Source organism: Magnolia sinica, chromosome 15 (assembly GCF_029962835.1).
Source record: "Magnolia sinica isolate HGM2019 chromosome 15, MsV1, whole genome shotgun sequence".
Classification (NCBI taxonomy): Eukaryota; Viridiplantae; Streptophyta; class Magnoliopsida; order Magnoliales; family Magnoliaceae; genus Magnolia; species Magnolia sinica.
In genome coordinates, this window is record NC_080587.1 from 11,545,166 (window position 1) to 11,563,208 (window position 18,043).

At 40.9% G+C, this 18,043-nt stretch overlaps 1 protein-coding gene across 1 annotated transcript in view; it reads left to right on the top strand.

Moving 5' to 3' along the window:
* The first annotated feature begins 840 nt into the window (after positions 1-840).
* LOC131226652 (rhodanese-like/PpiC domain-containing protein 12, chloroplastic) overlaps positions 841-18,043 on the top strand; it is a 42,247-nt gene continuing 25,044 nt past the window's right edge. The window contains exon 1 of the mRNA XM_058222260.1: positions 841-1,233. Within this exon, the coding sequence (XP_058078243.1) occupies positions 960-1,233 (274 nt within the window). The 5' untranslated portion in view covers positions 841-959. The remainder of the gene's footprint in view (positions 1,234-18,043) is intronic.

Here is an 18,043-nt window from a genome sequence, read left to right on the forward strand (position 1 = left end):
TGGTACGTAATATGAAAAGCAGTTCAACGTAGTCAGAAATTCTATAGAGTAATGCGATTAAAACTGCGGTCTATTTCCTTAATAAGATCTTTAGCAAAGTTATAATAAAATTTTATTTTAAATTGTAGAACGGGAGAAAATCAAGTACATGATACCTTTATATTTGGAGATGTTCTATTAAAAGAAAGTTAATCCAATAACTATAAGATGTTTTCTTTATAAAATACCTGAAACAGCGAAAACTAATAAAAGGGGCAGATATATAACGCATATCGAAGTGGGCCGGCCAGGATAGGGAATTTATATCTGCTTTATTTTTGGACCATCCAATCAACTGAGGTCAGCGGCTCCGACATCGATTGCCTGCTGAGTACTGACAGTGCTCCGTGGCCCCAACATGACCTGTGGCCAATCCACGCCATCCATCAATCTCCAACTATTTTATTTTAATTTACCAAGAATGAGGCAGATCCAAATTTCATATGGACCACACCACATAAAGAGTGGTGATTGAACACTCACGGTTAAAAACCTTCTTAAGTGCCACAAAAGTTTCGGATCAATGCGAGATATGCGTTTTCTCTTCATCCAAGTGTGTGACCTAATCAACAGGTTGGATGACAAATAAACATTGCATTAAGCCCTAAGAAGTTTTTAATGGCGAGCATTCAATGTCCACTGTTTTCTTGTGGTGTGGTCCACTCCAGATTTTGATCTCCATCCTTTTTTGGCTTATGCCTATAATGATATGAAAAAATAGATGGACTGCTCGGATAAAACGCATATATATCATGCGGGGCCCACAGAGCATTGTCACTAGCCACGTCGTTAATGACGCTATCAGTACGCAATCCGCGTCCCCCTGTCTCACCCACATTGCTGGATTCGGAGCAGCAGCCAAGCCACTTTCTCGATAATAATTCCTGGGAGTGAGGAATCGGGTAACTCATCAGAGAGAGATGTTGAGAGCTTCTTCCAATCTCTTCCCGTCTTATTATCTGACATCTCCACCCATCTTGGGTAATAACAACAACGCCCTTATAAGACTCTCTCTCTTCTCTTCTCTTTCTCTCTCCTTCTCTTCCTTCAAACCACCCAGCCTTCTTCCTCCATCAGCCTCCCACAAATTCCCACTCCACTCCAACAAGACCTCCCTACCCATCTCACCTTCCCCCACCTCCAGCTGGTGGGCTCCACCAATGGATGGAGGGAATACAAGGCCTAAGGGAAGAGGTGGGTGAATTCTAACAAATGAATAAGATTTTTTATTTTTTATCTTGTTATGTGAGTCGGGTTTCAATGTTTTTCCATGTTTCTGTAATTGAAGGCTAAAATGCCCATTTGGGTTTGGTTTTCTTGGGTTTTTAATTGAAATTTCAGTTCTTTTTTTACGGGATTCTTGCAGTGGCATGGTTGGTGATTTCACCAGAAATGTAGAATGCATGTATTTTCACTATTGGGATTGATATTAACCCACCCTTTTTGATAGATACGGCCTTTATTTTCTATTTTGGGCAATACAATAGCACAACTTTTTGCTATTGCATTACAACTGTAGAAAAAGGGGTGTATGCATAAAAATACTGGGTGTGAATAGTGGCTCTCTAGAAACATTTCGTTTTGCATCCCTTGTGAATCCAGCATGTGTCACCGCCCACTGGGGCCCACACGTTGAGTGGTCCAATGATCAGAACCGTCCCTGATGTGGGCTCCATGCTATACTGGCCACCTAAGAAATTTAGGGGTTGTTTGGGGAGTGTGGAGTGTGTATTTGATATGCATTAGCAATCACCATGGAATTGGAATCACTAGTTGCATTTGGCAGCCTGCAATTAGAATCCACTGGAATCCGGCAATCTGTTAATCAGAATCACCAAATTGTGTTTGGCAGCCTGTATTTGGAAGGGAGAGAGTAAGAGAGATGACTTTGACTTGTGAATCAGTGGTAATTGGAATACATGAGAAATGAAATCGCATGGTTTTGCTGTGATTTCAAAAAAGTGCCTTTTGGTGTATTTGATGTGAATTGGAATCCAATTCACATCAAATACACACCTCCCAAACATCCCAATGACCAACTATTCACACCAATTCACACCCCCAAATGACCCCTTATGCTGCACTGATGATTTTGACTGTCAGGTGTCCGTGGATGAATTTGGGACAATCAAAATAATTTCCAATTGTTGGCATTCAGCTCTGAAGATCAAAGTTTAGGAGTCTGTGGACAACGACTTATATATGTTAGTAACTAGAATATGGATGGCGCAAATCATCAGACCATCTCAATATGTGGGCCCCACTGGGAAAACGGGCTTCTCTAGGAAAGAGAGTGGTGAATTCTAACAGAAGTTTTTTTATTTTTTTTTCTTGTCTCTGTTCTCTATTCCCATGTATGTTCATGTTTCTATTGTCTACAGGTTGGTAATCCCATTGAGTTCATGGGTTTGAACTTCGAACCCATGTTACCTTTCAAAAAAAAAAAAAGAAAGAAAGAAAAGGTTGGAAATCCCATCTGGGCTTTTAATGAGAAACTCTATGTTTTTCTTGGTATTAACTATTATTACATTGGCATCGTTGTAATATCAGTAAAATGCTCGTGTTTTTACTTTCTTGAATTGATATTTACCCTCACCCTTTTTGATAGATGCACCCTTGATTTTCTATCTTGGGCAATACCATAGTAAAACTTTTTGCTCCCTCTTACCAAATGTAGAAGAAAGGTATAAAAGGTCTTGATTTTAAATTATTTGAATTAGGGAAGAAGCTGGCAAGTTCTTCCCAAAGCCTTTTATGTTTCTATTCCCATTTTGGGAATTGTATCATCAACTCATCATGTATTTTCATGTTTATCTGTTCTAAATATCGAACTTCCTTTTGCGTTTGCTTTTCTAGGGTTTTTTTTTTTTTAAAATAAAAATAAAAATCCAAGATGGGTGTTTTTTATTTTAATTCTCACAATGGCATGATTGGTAATTTCCGCGGAATGCATCTATGTTTACTACTTGTTTGGTGAAAGGGCTGAAATTCCAGTTGTTTCCCTATGACTAATTTTGTTTTTCAAATAACTGAAGGGAATTGATATTTGCATGCAACCTGTTTGATAGATGCACATGGCTTACATTATACTTTTGGTTACTATTGCCTTAGTACAACAATGGTAGGATAAGACTTTGTACTAGCAAAAGTAGAAACAAAGGGTGTATATATCAAAACTGGTTGGTATACATAGTGGATTGCCTTTTGAATTAGACAACGATCGGTAATTCTGACAAAAAGGAAGAGATTTATAATTCCCATGCATGAGAGGGTTAGCAACACTTATATCTATGTTTTCTAGAGCATTTGTCTTTTAGACACTCTCAAATATGACATGTATTTCTCCTTTAAGTTTAATTTCAAGGCTGGCTTAGCTATGCATACTATATTTTATAATTTATTAAACTAGATGGTACATGTCCACAAAAGGGTGGCTACAGAACCTTCAAATAATTGTAGTGTCACTTTATTTTCTTTTTTGGTCTAAATTGTAGTATTCGAGATTATAAAGTATCACTATGAGAGGATGGCGATTCCTGGTACTTCTCATAAACTATGGGTGACTTTCACATTGTAAAAGACCATCTAACAAATGTCTCTAATTTAGAGGACTTCTAAGTTCTAACACCTATTCAAACAGACTTTAATCAGCTTTAAAGCCCCTAGTCCTAACAGTTTATCACTTAAGGAAACAATCTGTCCTCAAGTTTGAAGATCAAAGTGACGTGATCTCAAACAACCATGGATATTTTTGTCATTGATGTGTTGTGAATTTGTTATGCTCATATGAGTGTATACCAATATCATTGAAGCAACATCCTCCCTTCCCGGCAGTTCAGAATCAGACTGCTCATTTGCAGCTTATGTGCTCTCTCTTCCACTGAGCTGGCAAGAAATCATCAAGAAAGTTGTCCCTTCAAATTTTATTTATTTTTATAGGTAGGCTCGGCTTGAACTTGTGACCTCAATGGTGAAACGCACCATCCCATTGAGCTACAAGCTCAAACCCAAGAAAATAGAGTTGTGGGACTCACTGATACTAGTCAATCTTTAACTGGACTAGGGGATTTTGTTGGTATCTACTGCACTTTGCAGCGATGTTGGTTTCAACATTTGAATTTTCAATATTGTGGCAAATCTTCTCCTTCACTAATAAAACAGAAGAATTAAGAAAGAAGTGGTAACCTTGACATCCGATTTGCTATTTTCTCAAATTGGTTCTTGTATTTTCATATAGAGTAACAACAAATCAATTTTCTGATACTGGTTATAATCATGCAACTAAGAAAAAGTGAAATAAAATTACCAATATCATTTCACCTCTTCAAGGGGGTAAACTTCCTTTCAAAACTTGCATAAAGTCTCATTTTTCTTTTCCTCACATGCATTGGGTAACACCATTTGTGTATATATGTAGGTATTCTATATATTACGCGAATGGCTTTTGGACATTTTTTGCCCTTGCAAAGTTTCCCTAGGGGGGATAAACTTTGAATACTAAAAGGCATTGCAAGACATTTTTTAAATGAAGTTGGGGATATTTTGAGAACTAGAAAATGTGGTTGTTGTCTGATATACATTCTAGATTTCACCCACAAGAAGCCTTTAAACAGCTTGGATTTTACCCGTAAAAAACAACCTGGGATATTTTTGTAATTTCCTTTCTTTCATGTAAGTTGCTCTCTTTTTCGTTGCATGTAGCTCTCCCTTACAGTACTATTAGGGGTCGTTTGATTTTTATTTTTCCTAGTATATGTGTAAATAAGTAATTATGACTAATTTCACCTGTTTGAAATCAGCCAGGAATTGCATCTCTAAAATCGGTCCACAAAAACCATGATATTACCAATTTAAACTTGTGGGCCCCATCATGATGTATGTGACTTATCCAAACCATCCAACCTTTTTAACAACACTTTTTAGGGTATGAGTCCAAAATCAAGGCAAATCCCAATGTAAAGTGGGTCGCACCTTAAGAAACAGTGATTGTAAAGACGTCAACTGTTGAAAGCTATTGTCTCTGTAGCACCCACATTAATGTTTATTTGTCATCCAACCTATTCACAAGGTCACAGAGTCATGGATAAAGGGAAAACAAAAATATCAGCTTGATCCAAAACTTCTAGGGCCCTCGAAAAACTTTCAATGGTAGAAGCTCAATTCCCATTATTTCCTATGGTGTGGTCCACTTGAGCTTTACATTTGCCTCAATTTTCGGCTCATGCCCTAAAATGAGTTGGCTAAAGGGATGAACGGTGTGGATAAGACGTATACAATGGTGGACCCCACAAGTGTAACATTTTTTACGTGGGTGACATGAGAGTGCTATAAATGAAGGCGGCTGTCAACATCACCTTGAAAATGCAGCCAAAAATTCAAAGGTAAATAATTATTACCCATTTAACTTGAATTACCACTGCAGTTAGAAAATCAAGGGTTGTTTCGATGAAATGGTGGGAAAGGAAACAAAGTTTCTCGAAAAACCATCTTTCCATTGTTTGTAAACACCAAAACCATAGGAAAGGGAGGGAAATTCAATTCCCCCCCCCCCCCCCCCCCCCTTAAAATTGGCCTTTTATTTTCTCACCCAGATGCTTCGGAAAGGACGTTTCCATTCCCACATTTTCTCATACTTGGATTCGGTAGTGACCCCTCCATACCCATATGGTGCAAGTTGGTTAATGTAGGGGCATTTTCACACTGGGCTCGAGTGGGATTGCCTGTGGGATGCAAGGGCACACTCAGGGTTGGCGGCCTTTATGAGGCAGGTGGCTCGTGTGAGGCAGTACCCATGTGATTTGGGGCCCATGAGGGGGGGTTTAGCCAATGTCCTAACCCATGAGATGTGGGGCCTAGGCTATGAGATAAAGGGATTGATTCGCCATGCTCTATCAGTTTGAGCTTTTAGAGCAAGCAGTTAATTGTCCTACATTGAAGTGGTATCAGAGTAGGAGGTCTCGTGTTTAAGACTTCTCATCGGGTGTGACATTTTCACACCGGGCTCAAGTGGGGTTGCCTATGGGATGCAGGGGCACACTCAAGGCGGGGCCCCACCCGTGTGGGGCCTGGGCTATGAGATAAAGGGATTGATTCGCCATGCTCTATCAATTCGAGCTTTTAGAGCAAGTGGTTAATTGTCCTGCATCATCGGTCCTGAAAAACTCTGTGGCCCAATCATGATGCATGCTCATCCACGCCATCCATCCATTTTGCCAGCTCATTTTAGGGCACGAGCCTAAAAATGAGGCACATCCAAATCTCAGGTGGACCACACCATAGGAAATAGTGGTGATTGAGTTCTCTCCATTAAAAACTTCTCATGGGCCACAAAAGTTTTGGATCAAACTGATATTTGTGTTTTCCCTTCATACAGGTCTGTGTGACCTAATCAACAAGTTGGATGGCAACTAAATATTATAAGGGGCCCTAGATGGTTTTTAATTTAATCAACACTATTTCTTGTGGTGCGGTCTACCAAAGTTTTTGATTTGCCTCAATTTTGGCTTCATACCACAAAATGAGTTGGCAAAATGGATGGACGGCGTGGATAAAACACATACATCATGGTAGGGCCTACAAATCTTTTCCAACACCGACCAATACCGAAGTAGTACCAGAGGGGTCATAATGCAGGGGCATTTTCACACTGGGCTCGAGTGGGGTCGCCTGTTGGATGTAGGGGCACACTCGGGGTGGGTGACCCATGCGATTTGGGGCCCACGGGGGAAGTCTCGTGTTCGAGACTCCTTACGAGGGGTGATTAATGCGCATTTCACACCGGACTCGAGTGGGGTAGCCCGTGGGTTGCGGAGACACACTCGGGGTGGGCGGCCCATGTGATTTGGGGCCCACGAAGGGGGTTCGGCCAAGGTCCTAACCCATGAGATGTGGGGCCTGGGCTATGAGATAAAGGGATTAATTCGCCATAGTCTAACAGTTTGAGCTTTTAGAGCAAGTGGTTAATTGTCCTGCATCAAATTGGTATTAGAGCGGAAGGTCTCGTGTTCGAGACTCCTCACCGGGGGTGATTAATGCAGGGGCATTTTCATATTGGGCTTGAGTGGGGTCGCCTGTTGGATGCAGGGGCACACTCGAGGTAGGTGACCCATGCGATTTGGGGCCCACGGGGGAGGTCTCGTGTTCGAGACTCCTTACCAGGGGTAATTAATGCGCATTTCACACCGGGCTCGAGTGGGGTAGCCCGTGGGATGCGGGGACACACTCAGGGTGGGTGGCCCATGTGATTTGGGGCCCACGAGGGTGGTTCGGCCGAGGTCCTAACCCATAAGATGTGGGGCCTGGGCTATGAGATAAAGGGATTAATTCGCCATACTCTAACAGTTTGAGCTTTTAGAGCAAGTGGTTAATTGTCCTGCATTAAGTCACCTCCGTATCCTACGGAAATAACTCTTCACTTTCGTGAAGTGAGTTTCACATGGCCCCCACCATGTTCTCTATGTCAAATCCACTCCATCCATTAGGATCGTCCCTCAATGTTAGACACTGGGACAAAAAATCAGCATGATCCACAACTCAGGTGGGCCACACCACAAGAAACTATGTAGATAGGATGAACATAGGTTTGTATGTGGATCTCGATAGGTTCCATCTAAGCCATTCATCAAGTGCCCTTCAAAGGAATACTTTTAGACTACAAAGGAATATTAATTATTAATTCCAGATATCCCGCTTTGGGCACTTAACACATAGGCACCACACACAATACCAAAGTGGTACTTACGAGATCCAGGATGTTAATGCAGTGTCCATCCAGTGCATATTCCTTAGCCCAAAAATTCTTTGAGTTAATTTTCTGAGGTGGACCACACGTGTTTAAAAGAAATGGACAATGATAATTTGATTACGGCCTATAGGAATCTCAGGTGGCACACATGCCAACCAGCAATCCAGGCCATTCATTAGGTAGTGGCAGCTAGATGTACCAAATAAAAAAAATCAGAATACACCCGTCAAGTGAGCCACCCGTGTGTTAAAGTTGGACTATTGGACATTTTTTCCAACCATCCATATTTCTCAAATGGTGTGATCTACAACCAGATTTTTATTGGTTCCACAATCACCACCACCCATCTTTCTTACATGGGCGTGACCTGCCACCGGATCAATGGACCAATATTATTTTTTGGCCCATGATCACAATGTACACTACCCAATGAATGCCCTGGATTGCTGAAGTGTGTGTCAAGCCCCTCATGGTAGCTGTGCAAGAGATCCATCCAATGAATTTCACTTGGCCTCTCTACCATGCACATGTCAAACAGTTGGGAGATGCTGATTAGGAAATTGCCACTCCATAGGTGCATTGTCTTAGAGTTAGGTTGATCCAATCATTGATCACATGGTGGCCTTCCTGAGTTTTCAATTGGCTTAAGCTTCAGCTGTAACATGAATAGGGGAAGGCGCACCAGATGGATGGACAAAGTGGATGTCACGTGAACAATACTGACAGGACCTTTAACTTGCTAGAGCTCTGCATGTGAGTCGATGGCTATAATAACAGGTCCTATCTTATAGTGGGGCTTGCATTATATTCTAAACACTTTGAGCCTTGAAGTTGCAACCAAAAGAATTTCTCAAGAGAATTTTATTTTTCCAAACATATGATTTGGAAACAGTTCTCAATTTTCTCGAGAAAATGTTGTTGACAAACAAATATGAGAAACAGTGTTTCCTTTCCCATTCTTCCTTGGAAATAAGGTTTCTTGGGAAAATACAATTTCCTTTCCCACCCTTTCCACAAATCCAAACAGGACCTCAGGGAGCCTGCAACAAAGGCCATTTGGTGCCCACCATGATGATTGCATGATAATGATTTCATTATCCATGGCATGCATTGGCCGATTCTATCAGTATCACACACTGCGGATATGAAATCAAGGAGGAGTTACATGACTCCCTGTATAACTGAAAATATCACATGATATCACAATGTATCAATGATTTATCGATACTTTGCGATATTTTAAATATATTGCAGTTAGTGTTCCAAATATCAACAATATTATTGATGATATCGCTGATATTTTGGTATTGCCAGGTTAATGATACTGAAACTATTGGAAGTTTAAAAATTTTCAAATATCACCGATATTTTCAATAATATTAATGATATTTGACGAGATTATCGATATCAATGATATTTTATGAAGGTTCCCTTATAAAAGTTCCCTAGTATTGGTGTACCATCGATAATATCCCCGATACTAGCGATGATATTCCCGGCCATGGAAACATTCGTGAATAGGTGAAAATTGACAGAAAATTCCAAAAAACCAAACCTAAAAAATCTTCATTTTTTGGTATTTTTAATTTTTGAATTTTGTTCCTTAGGTGGTTTCGATCACATGTTGTATTTATTAAACCAAAATTTGAATTTGGGGAGGAATGTCAACTCGAAATGAAGACAAGTTAGAACGCAAAAGGTGCTAAAATATTCCCTATTTTTTAACTATATTTCTAATAGGATTCGCCAATCCCAATCGATGAGTTTCTATTTTTTTCATTTAAAGTGAATTTTCTTGTTTGAATGGTTTAGAATCGGTGGAACCATGATTTTGCATGCTCATTCATTGATTCTTACCTTCAAATTTTTTTATTTAGGGGAAAATCTGAAATTCCATCGATTTCACCCATTTAACTTGCAATTAGAGTGTGGAAAAATCACGTGATGGTGTTTGTAAGATGATTTGCAGATTGATGAAAGTTTTTTGAATTAAATAATATAAAAAAATAAATTAAAATTTAATAATTTTAAAATTACACTGACCAACTAATATTCGTTCTTAATATATGTGTATTTTTGAGTGTATGCTGATTTTAATGTCATCCACATTCTTTTATTTATTTTAAAAATATTTTAGAAAATTAATGAAAAATAATTTTAAAATATTTTTTAGTACATGCTCTATACATTATAAGACAAATTTAATGTAAGTAATTAATACATTCAATATGCTAATAAATTATGTGTTATAGAAATATTAGTAATTTTTATATTTATCATTTAAATATCTATTTTAAAAATAATTAAAAATTGTGAAAATATTTGAAATGATATTATTTATTGCTCTTAATATTCTTTTTTGCATAATGTGGTCGTGCATGCAGAAAATGTTTGAAAAAAGAAAGTAGTCCAACATTAGTTGGCAGTACGGGGCCCTGCTTCTCTACAACTGACACGGGTCAAAGTGTAACTATTGCAAGCACGTTTCGAAGAGCAGTGGGGTGTTTGAAGGAACACCTAGAAGAGGGAGGGGGAGGGGGAGGGGGAAGGAGGTATTAAAACATTGGTGAAAGTGTAGATGGAGTTGTTGTGGAAAAGGGGTGAGACTGAAGATGGGCAGGTTGAACATGAGAAGGAGTTTATGAAGGACTTAGCACGCTTGGTAAGGGGTCTTGGGGCAGTAAAGAGGAAGACAAAGATGATGACCCCAAGTATAGATGGGGTATTGAGGGGTCCTTGTGGGAGGAGTGGGATATGGACTAGATTAAGTGGTGGGAAGCGAGTAAGTCTATTTTTGAGGGGTCTATGCGGGAGGCTGGTGACTGTGATGGAGCGAGGAGTAGCAGTCGGTGGTGGGAAGTGACTAAGTCTATTTTCGAGGGGTCCATGCAGGAGGCTGGTGATCGCAATGGAGTGAGGAGTAGGGGGGCTTGGTATGCGTCACTATAGTAGTGTAAGGATGCCAAGTATGCCTTCAAATCTGGCAATTGCATAGGGAACGAGAAGCAGAAGTGGTTAAAGAATCTCTGAAGTGGATGGAATGTGAGAATGATGGTGGAGAAATTTGTGGCGAGGTTTTTCATATATGACCGGCTAAGGCAATTGCGAGCTCACACTTCAAGAATGTGATTACTGAAGCACAACATAGGGGTGGGGGTGTGGTACCACTTACACCAAATGAGATTATGGGGCCTTACCTATGTTATAAGGTTGTTGGGTATGTGTCGCAATAGTAGTGTAGGATGCTAGATATGCCTTCAAACCTGACAATTGCATTGGGAAGAAGGGGAAGCAGAAGTGGCTGAAGGATCTTTGAAGTGGATGGAATGTGAGAAAGATGGTGGATAAATTTGTGGCGGGGTTATTCATATATGCCCGGCTAAGTCAATTGCGAGCTCGTACTTCAAGAATATCATTACTGGTACAACGTACGAGCAAGGGCGTGGTATCATTTACACCGCATGAGATTATGGGGCCTTACCTAGATGATGAGGTTGCTAACATGCACCTATATATCGACAAGTTGAGGCCGTCATGGGAAACTTATGGGGTCATGTTGATATGTGATGGATGAATGGGGCCAACCCCATGCGCAACCCATTGCATTGATTTGATGCTTAAGACGATAAGGGATAGGCCTACAACTAAGAGTGTGATTATTGACGTTTATCAATTACAAATTTCATCTACAATCGCACCTAATTATTAATAGATATGCGTAGGGTGACATAGTTTGCCACTAATTTCATGTCCTTAGAAAGTCTCCTGAAAGACAAGCATGGAATTAGAGACCTATTTAATTCTAGAGAGTGGGAAATGGGATTAGAGGGGCAATTTCTAGACAACAATTGATGTAATTGTCGTGAGCAACTCTTTCTGCAATGATGTACAGAGTGTGGTGGGTATTCTGGAGCCCATTTACAAAGTACCAAGGATGGTGGATAACAAGACATCCATAAGTGGGTTCCATATACGAGCCCATGTGGTACATGAAAGATGTCGTCAAGGTAAAAGCCCCGAATGCATATAAATGGGTGCACATAATCGTTGATGACCGATGCGATAGGACTTTAGAGCACCCACTTCACAAGGCTAGTAAGTAATTAGATTTAATTGTTTATATGTTTCAATGCTTGATTAGTTGCTTGCATAGTATGGACTTGTATGGTTATTTTCTTGATACTAATAAGTAAATATGTGCATCGTGATGGGGTTTTAGCATACTTCCTGAACCCCAAGTACTACTATAGTCGTAGACTTAGCAAGGACAACGACATAAAGTGTGCGGTGCATGAAATATATGAGAAATTATTCCCTAATTCTCTGGGGAAAACTCATTTCAGTAAAGAGGTAAACTGTTGCAATTAATTTTTGTCTAAGTTCCTACAACTTATTATATTGACAATTAGTATTAAATGCCATCAATAGATTGTAGACTTTCGAGATGCAAGGGGCTTGTTAATTGTTAGGTACGAAGCTGCAAGAAATTCGAGGGAAACAATGATGCCATTTGGGTTGTTGTATGCATGTTTGTAATTAAAAGTGTTTTTTAATTACATATGAAATTTTAAAAGATGGTCATGATCAATTTGCAGGCAAATGGTAGTCCATGTACGGAAGTGGCTTTGAGACCTTGCACTAATTAGCTATTTGCATAATCACATAAACAGTGTCACCACCGTGTCAGCGAAATTGGAGCACACACTTACTCATGCAAACGAATAAGCGGAATAAGTTGGGTTACAAGATGCTCCAGAAGCTACCACCCACCTCACATGGGCCACCCATCACGAGTGCACCTTAACATCCCACAGGCCACCCCACTTGAGCCCGATGTGAAAATGCCCTTGCATTAATCACCCCCGGTGAGGAGTATCGAACACGAGACCTTTCGCTCTGATACCATTTGATGCGGGACAATAAACCACTTACTCTAAAAGCTCGAACTAATAGAGCTTGATGAATCAATCCCTTTATCTCATAGTCCAAGCCCCACATCCCATGGGTTAGGACCTCGACTGAACCCCCCTTGTGGGCCCCACATCACATAGGTTCCACCTTACGCGAGCCACCTGCCTCACATGGGCCGCCCACCTCGAGTGTGCCCCTACATCCCACAGGCAACCCAACGCGAGCCCGGTGTAAAAATGCCCCTGCATTACAAGATCTTCCCCTAAGGCTTTTGGCCCATTGCCGAAGGGTGTTGGAGACAGTTGAGCACCAGGATCTCATGAGACACGTGGTGGCTACACTCTCTCCGACATTGATGGCGACAGAGCAATGGAGTGCGTGGCAATGGTGGTGATGGCAAGATGGCAATGCCGACAAGGGTGATGTCCATATATATATATATTTATATATATATAGAGAGAGAGAGAGGACTTGGTCTGTTCAATGGGGAGAATTTGAGTAGGGCGAAGACCATAGTTCTCATCCTATCGTAGCACAGGCTTCTCAACCGAAAAATAAGTATGATCATCATAAGCAGAAGCAACTGAGTGGCATTGAGGAGTCTTTAGCATTGACCACGGGCTCTATGGACGTTAGTGGTGGACAACTGGACATGGAAACACTAAGTTTTGTGCCATGATATAGATATGGATTATATGGTTATGGACGTCATGGTTATATGATGAGCATATCTAGTAGTTATGGACTTATGGTACATAGACGCAGTCATTCGACTGCAAATACTTGCAAGTGTATGCTTAGGCATACGGGCAAAGATATCCAGGATATAAGTATGAGCAGACGTATCTAAGAGTCGGATATATACCACTCCGTATTCAGCTCCAAATCCACATCAACCACAAACGGTGATGATTATGCAACAACCATTGATTGGCATATTAATCCACTTCAAAGAGGATGAGTATTAGCAAAACTTGAGAGAATATTTGAGTTGATACCATTGTACTATGACTTTGGCACAATATTGTTGATGCGTGGAGCAACAATACTATAGCCACTCTAGTGGAGATGGAGATCATGACTTTTAAGCTGCCTCATTACTCTAAGTGGGTTAAGGCACGGCTGCATAGATGTAATGAGGGCACGCGTATATTTTTATTTTATTTTATTTGGCTTTTGAATATATTGGTTGTGTTTTCATACTTTTCTTGTATGATTTATAAATGATATGAACTCGTTTTGGATATAACTATTATTGTAAAATAGCATAAGCGATTGTATGCGACCCAAGGGGGTTGTGCGCATATGTGATTGCATAATAGCATAAGCCATGCCATAATGCCCAATGCTCATAAAATGGCATTTGCCACTATGGCATATGCACTATATTTTCCTAGAATGGCATATGCGATCATATATGACAACACCGGATATAATTACATCACTTCTGTCAAACAACACATAGTTTAGGACTACATACAAAGAAAACTTACTATGTATACATGTTTTTTTTTTTTTTTTTGGCCTTTCGAGTTCTAAGTGTGCGATAATGTCTTTTTATAACATCCCCTAATGTTTCATTGAAAAATTCGATTAATTTCCCAATGTTTCCCAAAAACAGCAATACATTCTATGATACATCTGATATTTCCCATGCAACATCGATATGTTTCCCTATCCCAAGAGTGCAATACATGCATTGATATTGATATTTAAATCACTATTGTATCAAAACCACTCTGCACATCTATTCACTTCCTCATGCTAGAAAGTGATGCAGGATATGAAATTCAACTATGATGTGCAAGAATTCAGGCTTAAGATCACATTAGTTCAGAAACGACTACACAAATTCCATATCCCACATGAAAGTCCAAACATTCAATTAAGGGGAATCTATGCGGGTCCAGGCCTACACAGGCTAGGGTTGGAACAATAAAAATTATAAGCCAAACGATACTCAAAGGGAAATAAAATTCAGCCACACATGCATAGTAATCAGCCCCTAATTTAAGGAATTCCCTAATTTCGATTCAAGGAATCCTAAGGTGAGAGAATGGACAAATCAACTAGGAATAATGTAATCCAGGGTTAGGATTTATGAAATTAGGTATAAAAGAGGAAAATAGGAAGAAACCCTAAACCTGAGGCAGCTCCTGCGCGTGGATAGCGGGCCAGGTGCATCTGCACGTGCGCTCGAGGCTGTCCGCACGTGTGTTGTGGGACCGAATCCAAAAAAGGATTCCTTAGCCTTGGTCGGCCAAGCTTAGGCTGCAAAACCTCCAAATCTCACGTCGATCCGAGCTATGGTCTGGGTGTAGTGCTCTGTCGAAGTTTCAGGCCTCCTGTAGGGCCAGATTCTGAAAACTGTTTGTAGAGCTGCAAAACAAACGGATTTGACGCGAAGATAGTTGTGGGATGGATGAAATAAGATGGATGGGCGGATTGGGATAAACGTGGCTTCACACCACGGTAGTTAACCTTTCGAAAAGGGAGGGCTTCACACCCACTTTAATCTCAGCCCTTCGAAAAGGGAGGGCTTCGCACCCACTTTAATCTCAACCCTTCGAAAAAGGAGGGCTTCGCACCCACTTTAATTTTTCCACAACTCAGAAACTTAGAGAGCAGAAAAACCACGCAGGAATTTTTATTCAACTTCAATCAATCAAAAGAACTACAAGGGGTGCCTATTTATAGGGAAAACCCTGTACCCCAAAACTCGCGCTATGTGCGCAACCTATTACTTGGCGATGAAGTAAACTAAAATTAAAATCAATCAAAGAAATCTAAAGCATTCATGATGTTCTAAATAATATAAATAAGCAAAATCTAAAGTATGAACTTAATCTGACTAGTGGGCCACGATCATGAGATCCCATAATGGGCTTTTCTTGACTATCGGGCCCACTCTTTAAATCAAAACTTTGTCTTCTAACTAGGAAGCCCTCCCTAGACGTCGTCATCGAGCCAGATCGACGGTGGGGCTCTCCTTTTCCTTACATACGTCCGTAGGGGGTAGCGTGCGTGCGCGTGCGCGCGTGATGTCCCCATCAATTCTCTCCGACTGCGAAGATTTCGCCACTAGCGAAATAAAACTCCCAAACCTCTTTAGGATGTCAGGATCAAGTTTCCGAAGCTCTTCTTCAGTGAACCACGTGCTGTCTGAAGCTGGGCATGACTTTCATATAATTAGGTACTTCTGAAACCCGCCTTCCAACGTTGAAACTATCTGATGGTCCAGGATATTCTTTATTTCTTTTCTGGGTGTGTGAAGGTTAGGTATGGGAGGTAAAAACTGGAAAGAAAGATCAGGAAGATAGGTATGGGAGGTAGAGGCTAGGAAACTGGGTCAGGACGGGTAGGTATGAGACATAGAGGCTAGGAAAATGGGTCGGAACGGGTAGGTATGAGACAGAGCTGGAAAAATGTGTCAAGAAGGATAGGTATAGGAGGTAGAGGTTGGGAAGATGGGTCGGGAGGGGGCCATGGATCAAGGGATAAATATGGGGAATCAAGATGGGTGGGCAAAAGGCCGGAGAAAGTATCAGTGGTCCCCTGAAAAGTAACTAGATCTTCCACATTGAATGCGGAACTAATTCCCATGGAAGGTGGAAGATCTACCTTATACGCATTGAGACCGTTTCGTTTTATAATTTTGAGGGGTCTAGTGCTACGCGCATGTAACTTACGAACGGCCTCCAGAGGATACCGCTCGGGCCTGATGCGGACCATCACAAAGTCCTCAATATTGAGTTCTTTAAAACGTTCATACCGGTCTGCAGAAAATTTCTAATGTTCATTACTAATAGTGATCTTCTGCCTGATTTCTTGATGTCATGAATGAATGTGATGTGCAAAAGACTCTGCAGGCTCTGACGGCCTGTGGGACAGAGACATAGGGACGATATCAATAGGTTTCTCAGGTTTATAACTAGTAACGACTTCATAAGGACTAAGACCTGTTGACCTATCGACAGAACTATGAAACGCAAACTTGGCTGTAAGTATTACGGTGTCCCATGTTCTGGTGTGCTAAGAGGGAGACTCATCCGGTAGATCATCATGACAGACATCACGAAACTCATCCATTACCGGAATGGCCTCAATGGGTAACTCTACACTAGCCTCTAGTGCACTCTCTCCAGCCACGAGGCCGCACATGTCGTACCCCTTAAAATAGTGGTCTTGATGTCCCTCATGGGATGGGTGCACGGGTGCACGCCCATAACTGATTCCTTGGCCAACTCTATTCATTGGTCTGGCCATGTGCCTGAGATTGGACATCCACCCCAATGGTGGGGTTTGTCCTGGCGAAGGCCTTTAGTTGGATAATGCGCACATCAAGTTGCTGAAAGCATTGGTCCATATCCAAGCACTTACCCAAAGACTCAATCTGCTGGGATAGTTTATTTAGTGACTCTTGCAATCGTTCTATGTTTAGTGTAGGGTGCAAACCAACCACGACCCGTACGTGGGGGCATACGACTGCTAACTCCCTCTAAGGACTTTCTATAACAACTATATGCAACTAAATAGGACTAAATGATTCTATGAGACCCTATATGAGAGAACTATGTAGAGTTACTAAAATCCAGCAATATAATTGCCGAAAATAAGGGAATAACAAAAAGTTACAACAATGTAAATTGCTACCTTCCTGCTACCAGAAATTTCAACAACTAATATTAGGGACTACGGTCTTCTAAACAACTATATATGATGAATTGGATGCATAAAGGACTGAAACAAACTAAACCTGATGTATTCCCCTCTGATATCAAATTTGACGCAGGACATGAAATTCAAATATGATGTGCAAGAATTCAGGCTTAAAATCACATTAGTTCAGAAACAACTACACAAATTCCATATCCCACATGAAAGTCCAAACATTCAATTAAGGGGAATCTATGCGGGTCCAGGCCTACACAGGCTAGGGCTAGAACAATAAAAATTATAAGCCAAACGATACTCAAAGGGAAATAGAATTCAGCCACACATGCATAGTAATCAGCCCCTAATCCAAGGAATTCCCTAATTTCGATTCAAGGAACCCTAGTGTGAGAGAAGGGGCAAATCAACTAGGGATAATGTAATCTAGGGATAGGATTTATGAAATTAGGTATAAAAGAGGAAAATACGAAGAAACCCTAAACCTGAGGCAGCTCCTGCGCGTGGATAGCTGGCCAGGTGCGTCCGCATGTGTGTTGGGGGACCGAATCCAAAAAAGGATTCCTTAGCCTTGGTCGGCCAAGCTTAGGCTGCAAAACTTCCAAATCTCATGTCGATTCGAGCTATGGTCTGGGCGTAGTGCTCTGTCGAAGTTTCAGGCCTCCTGCAGGGCCATAT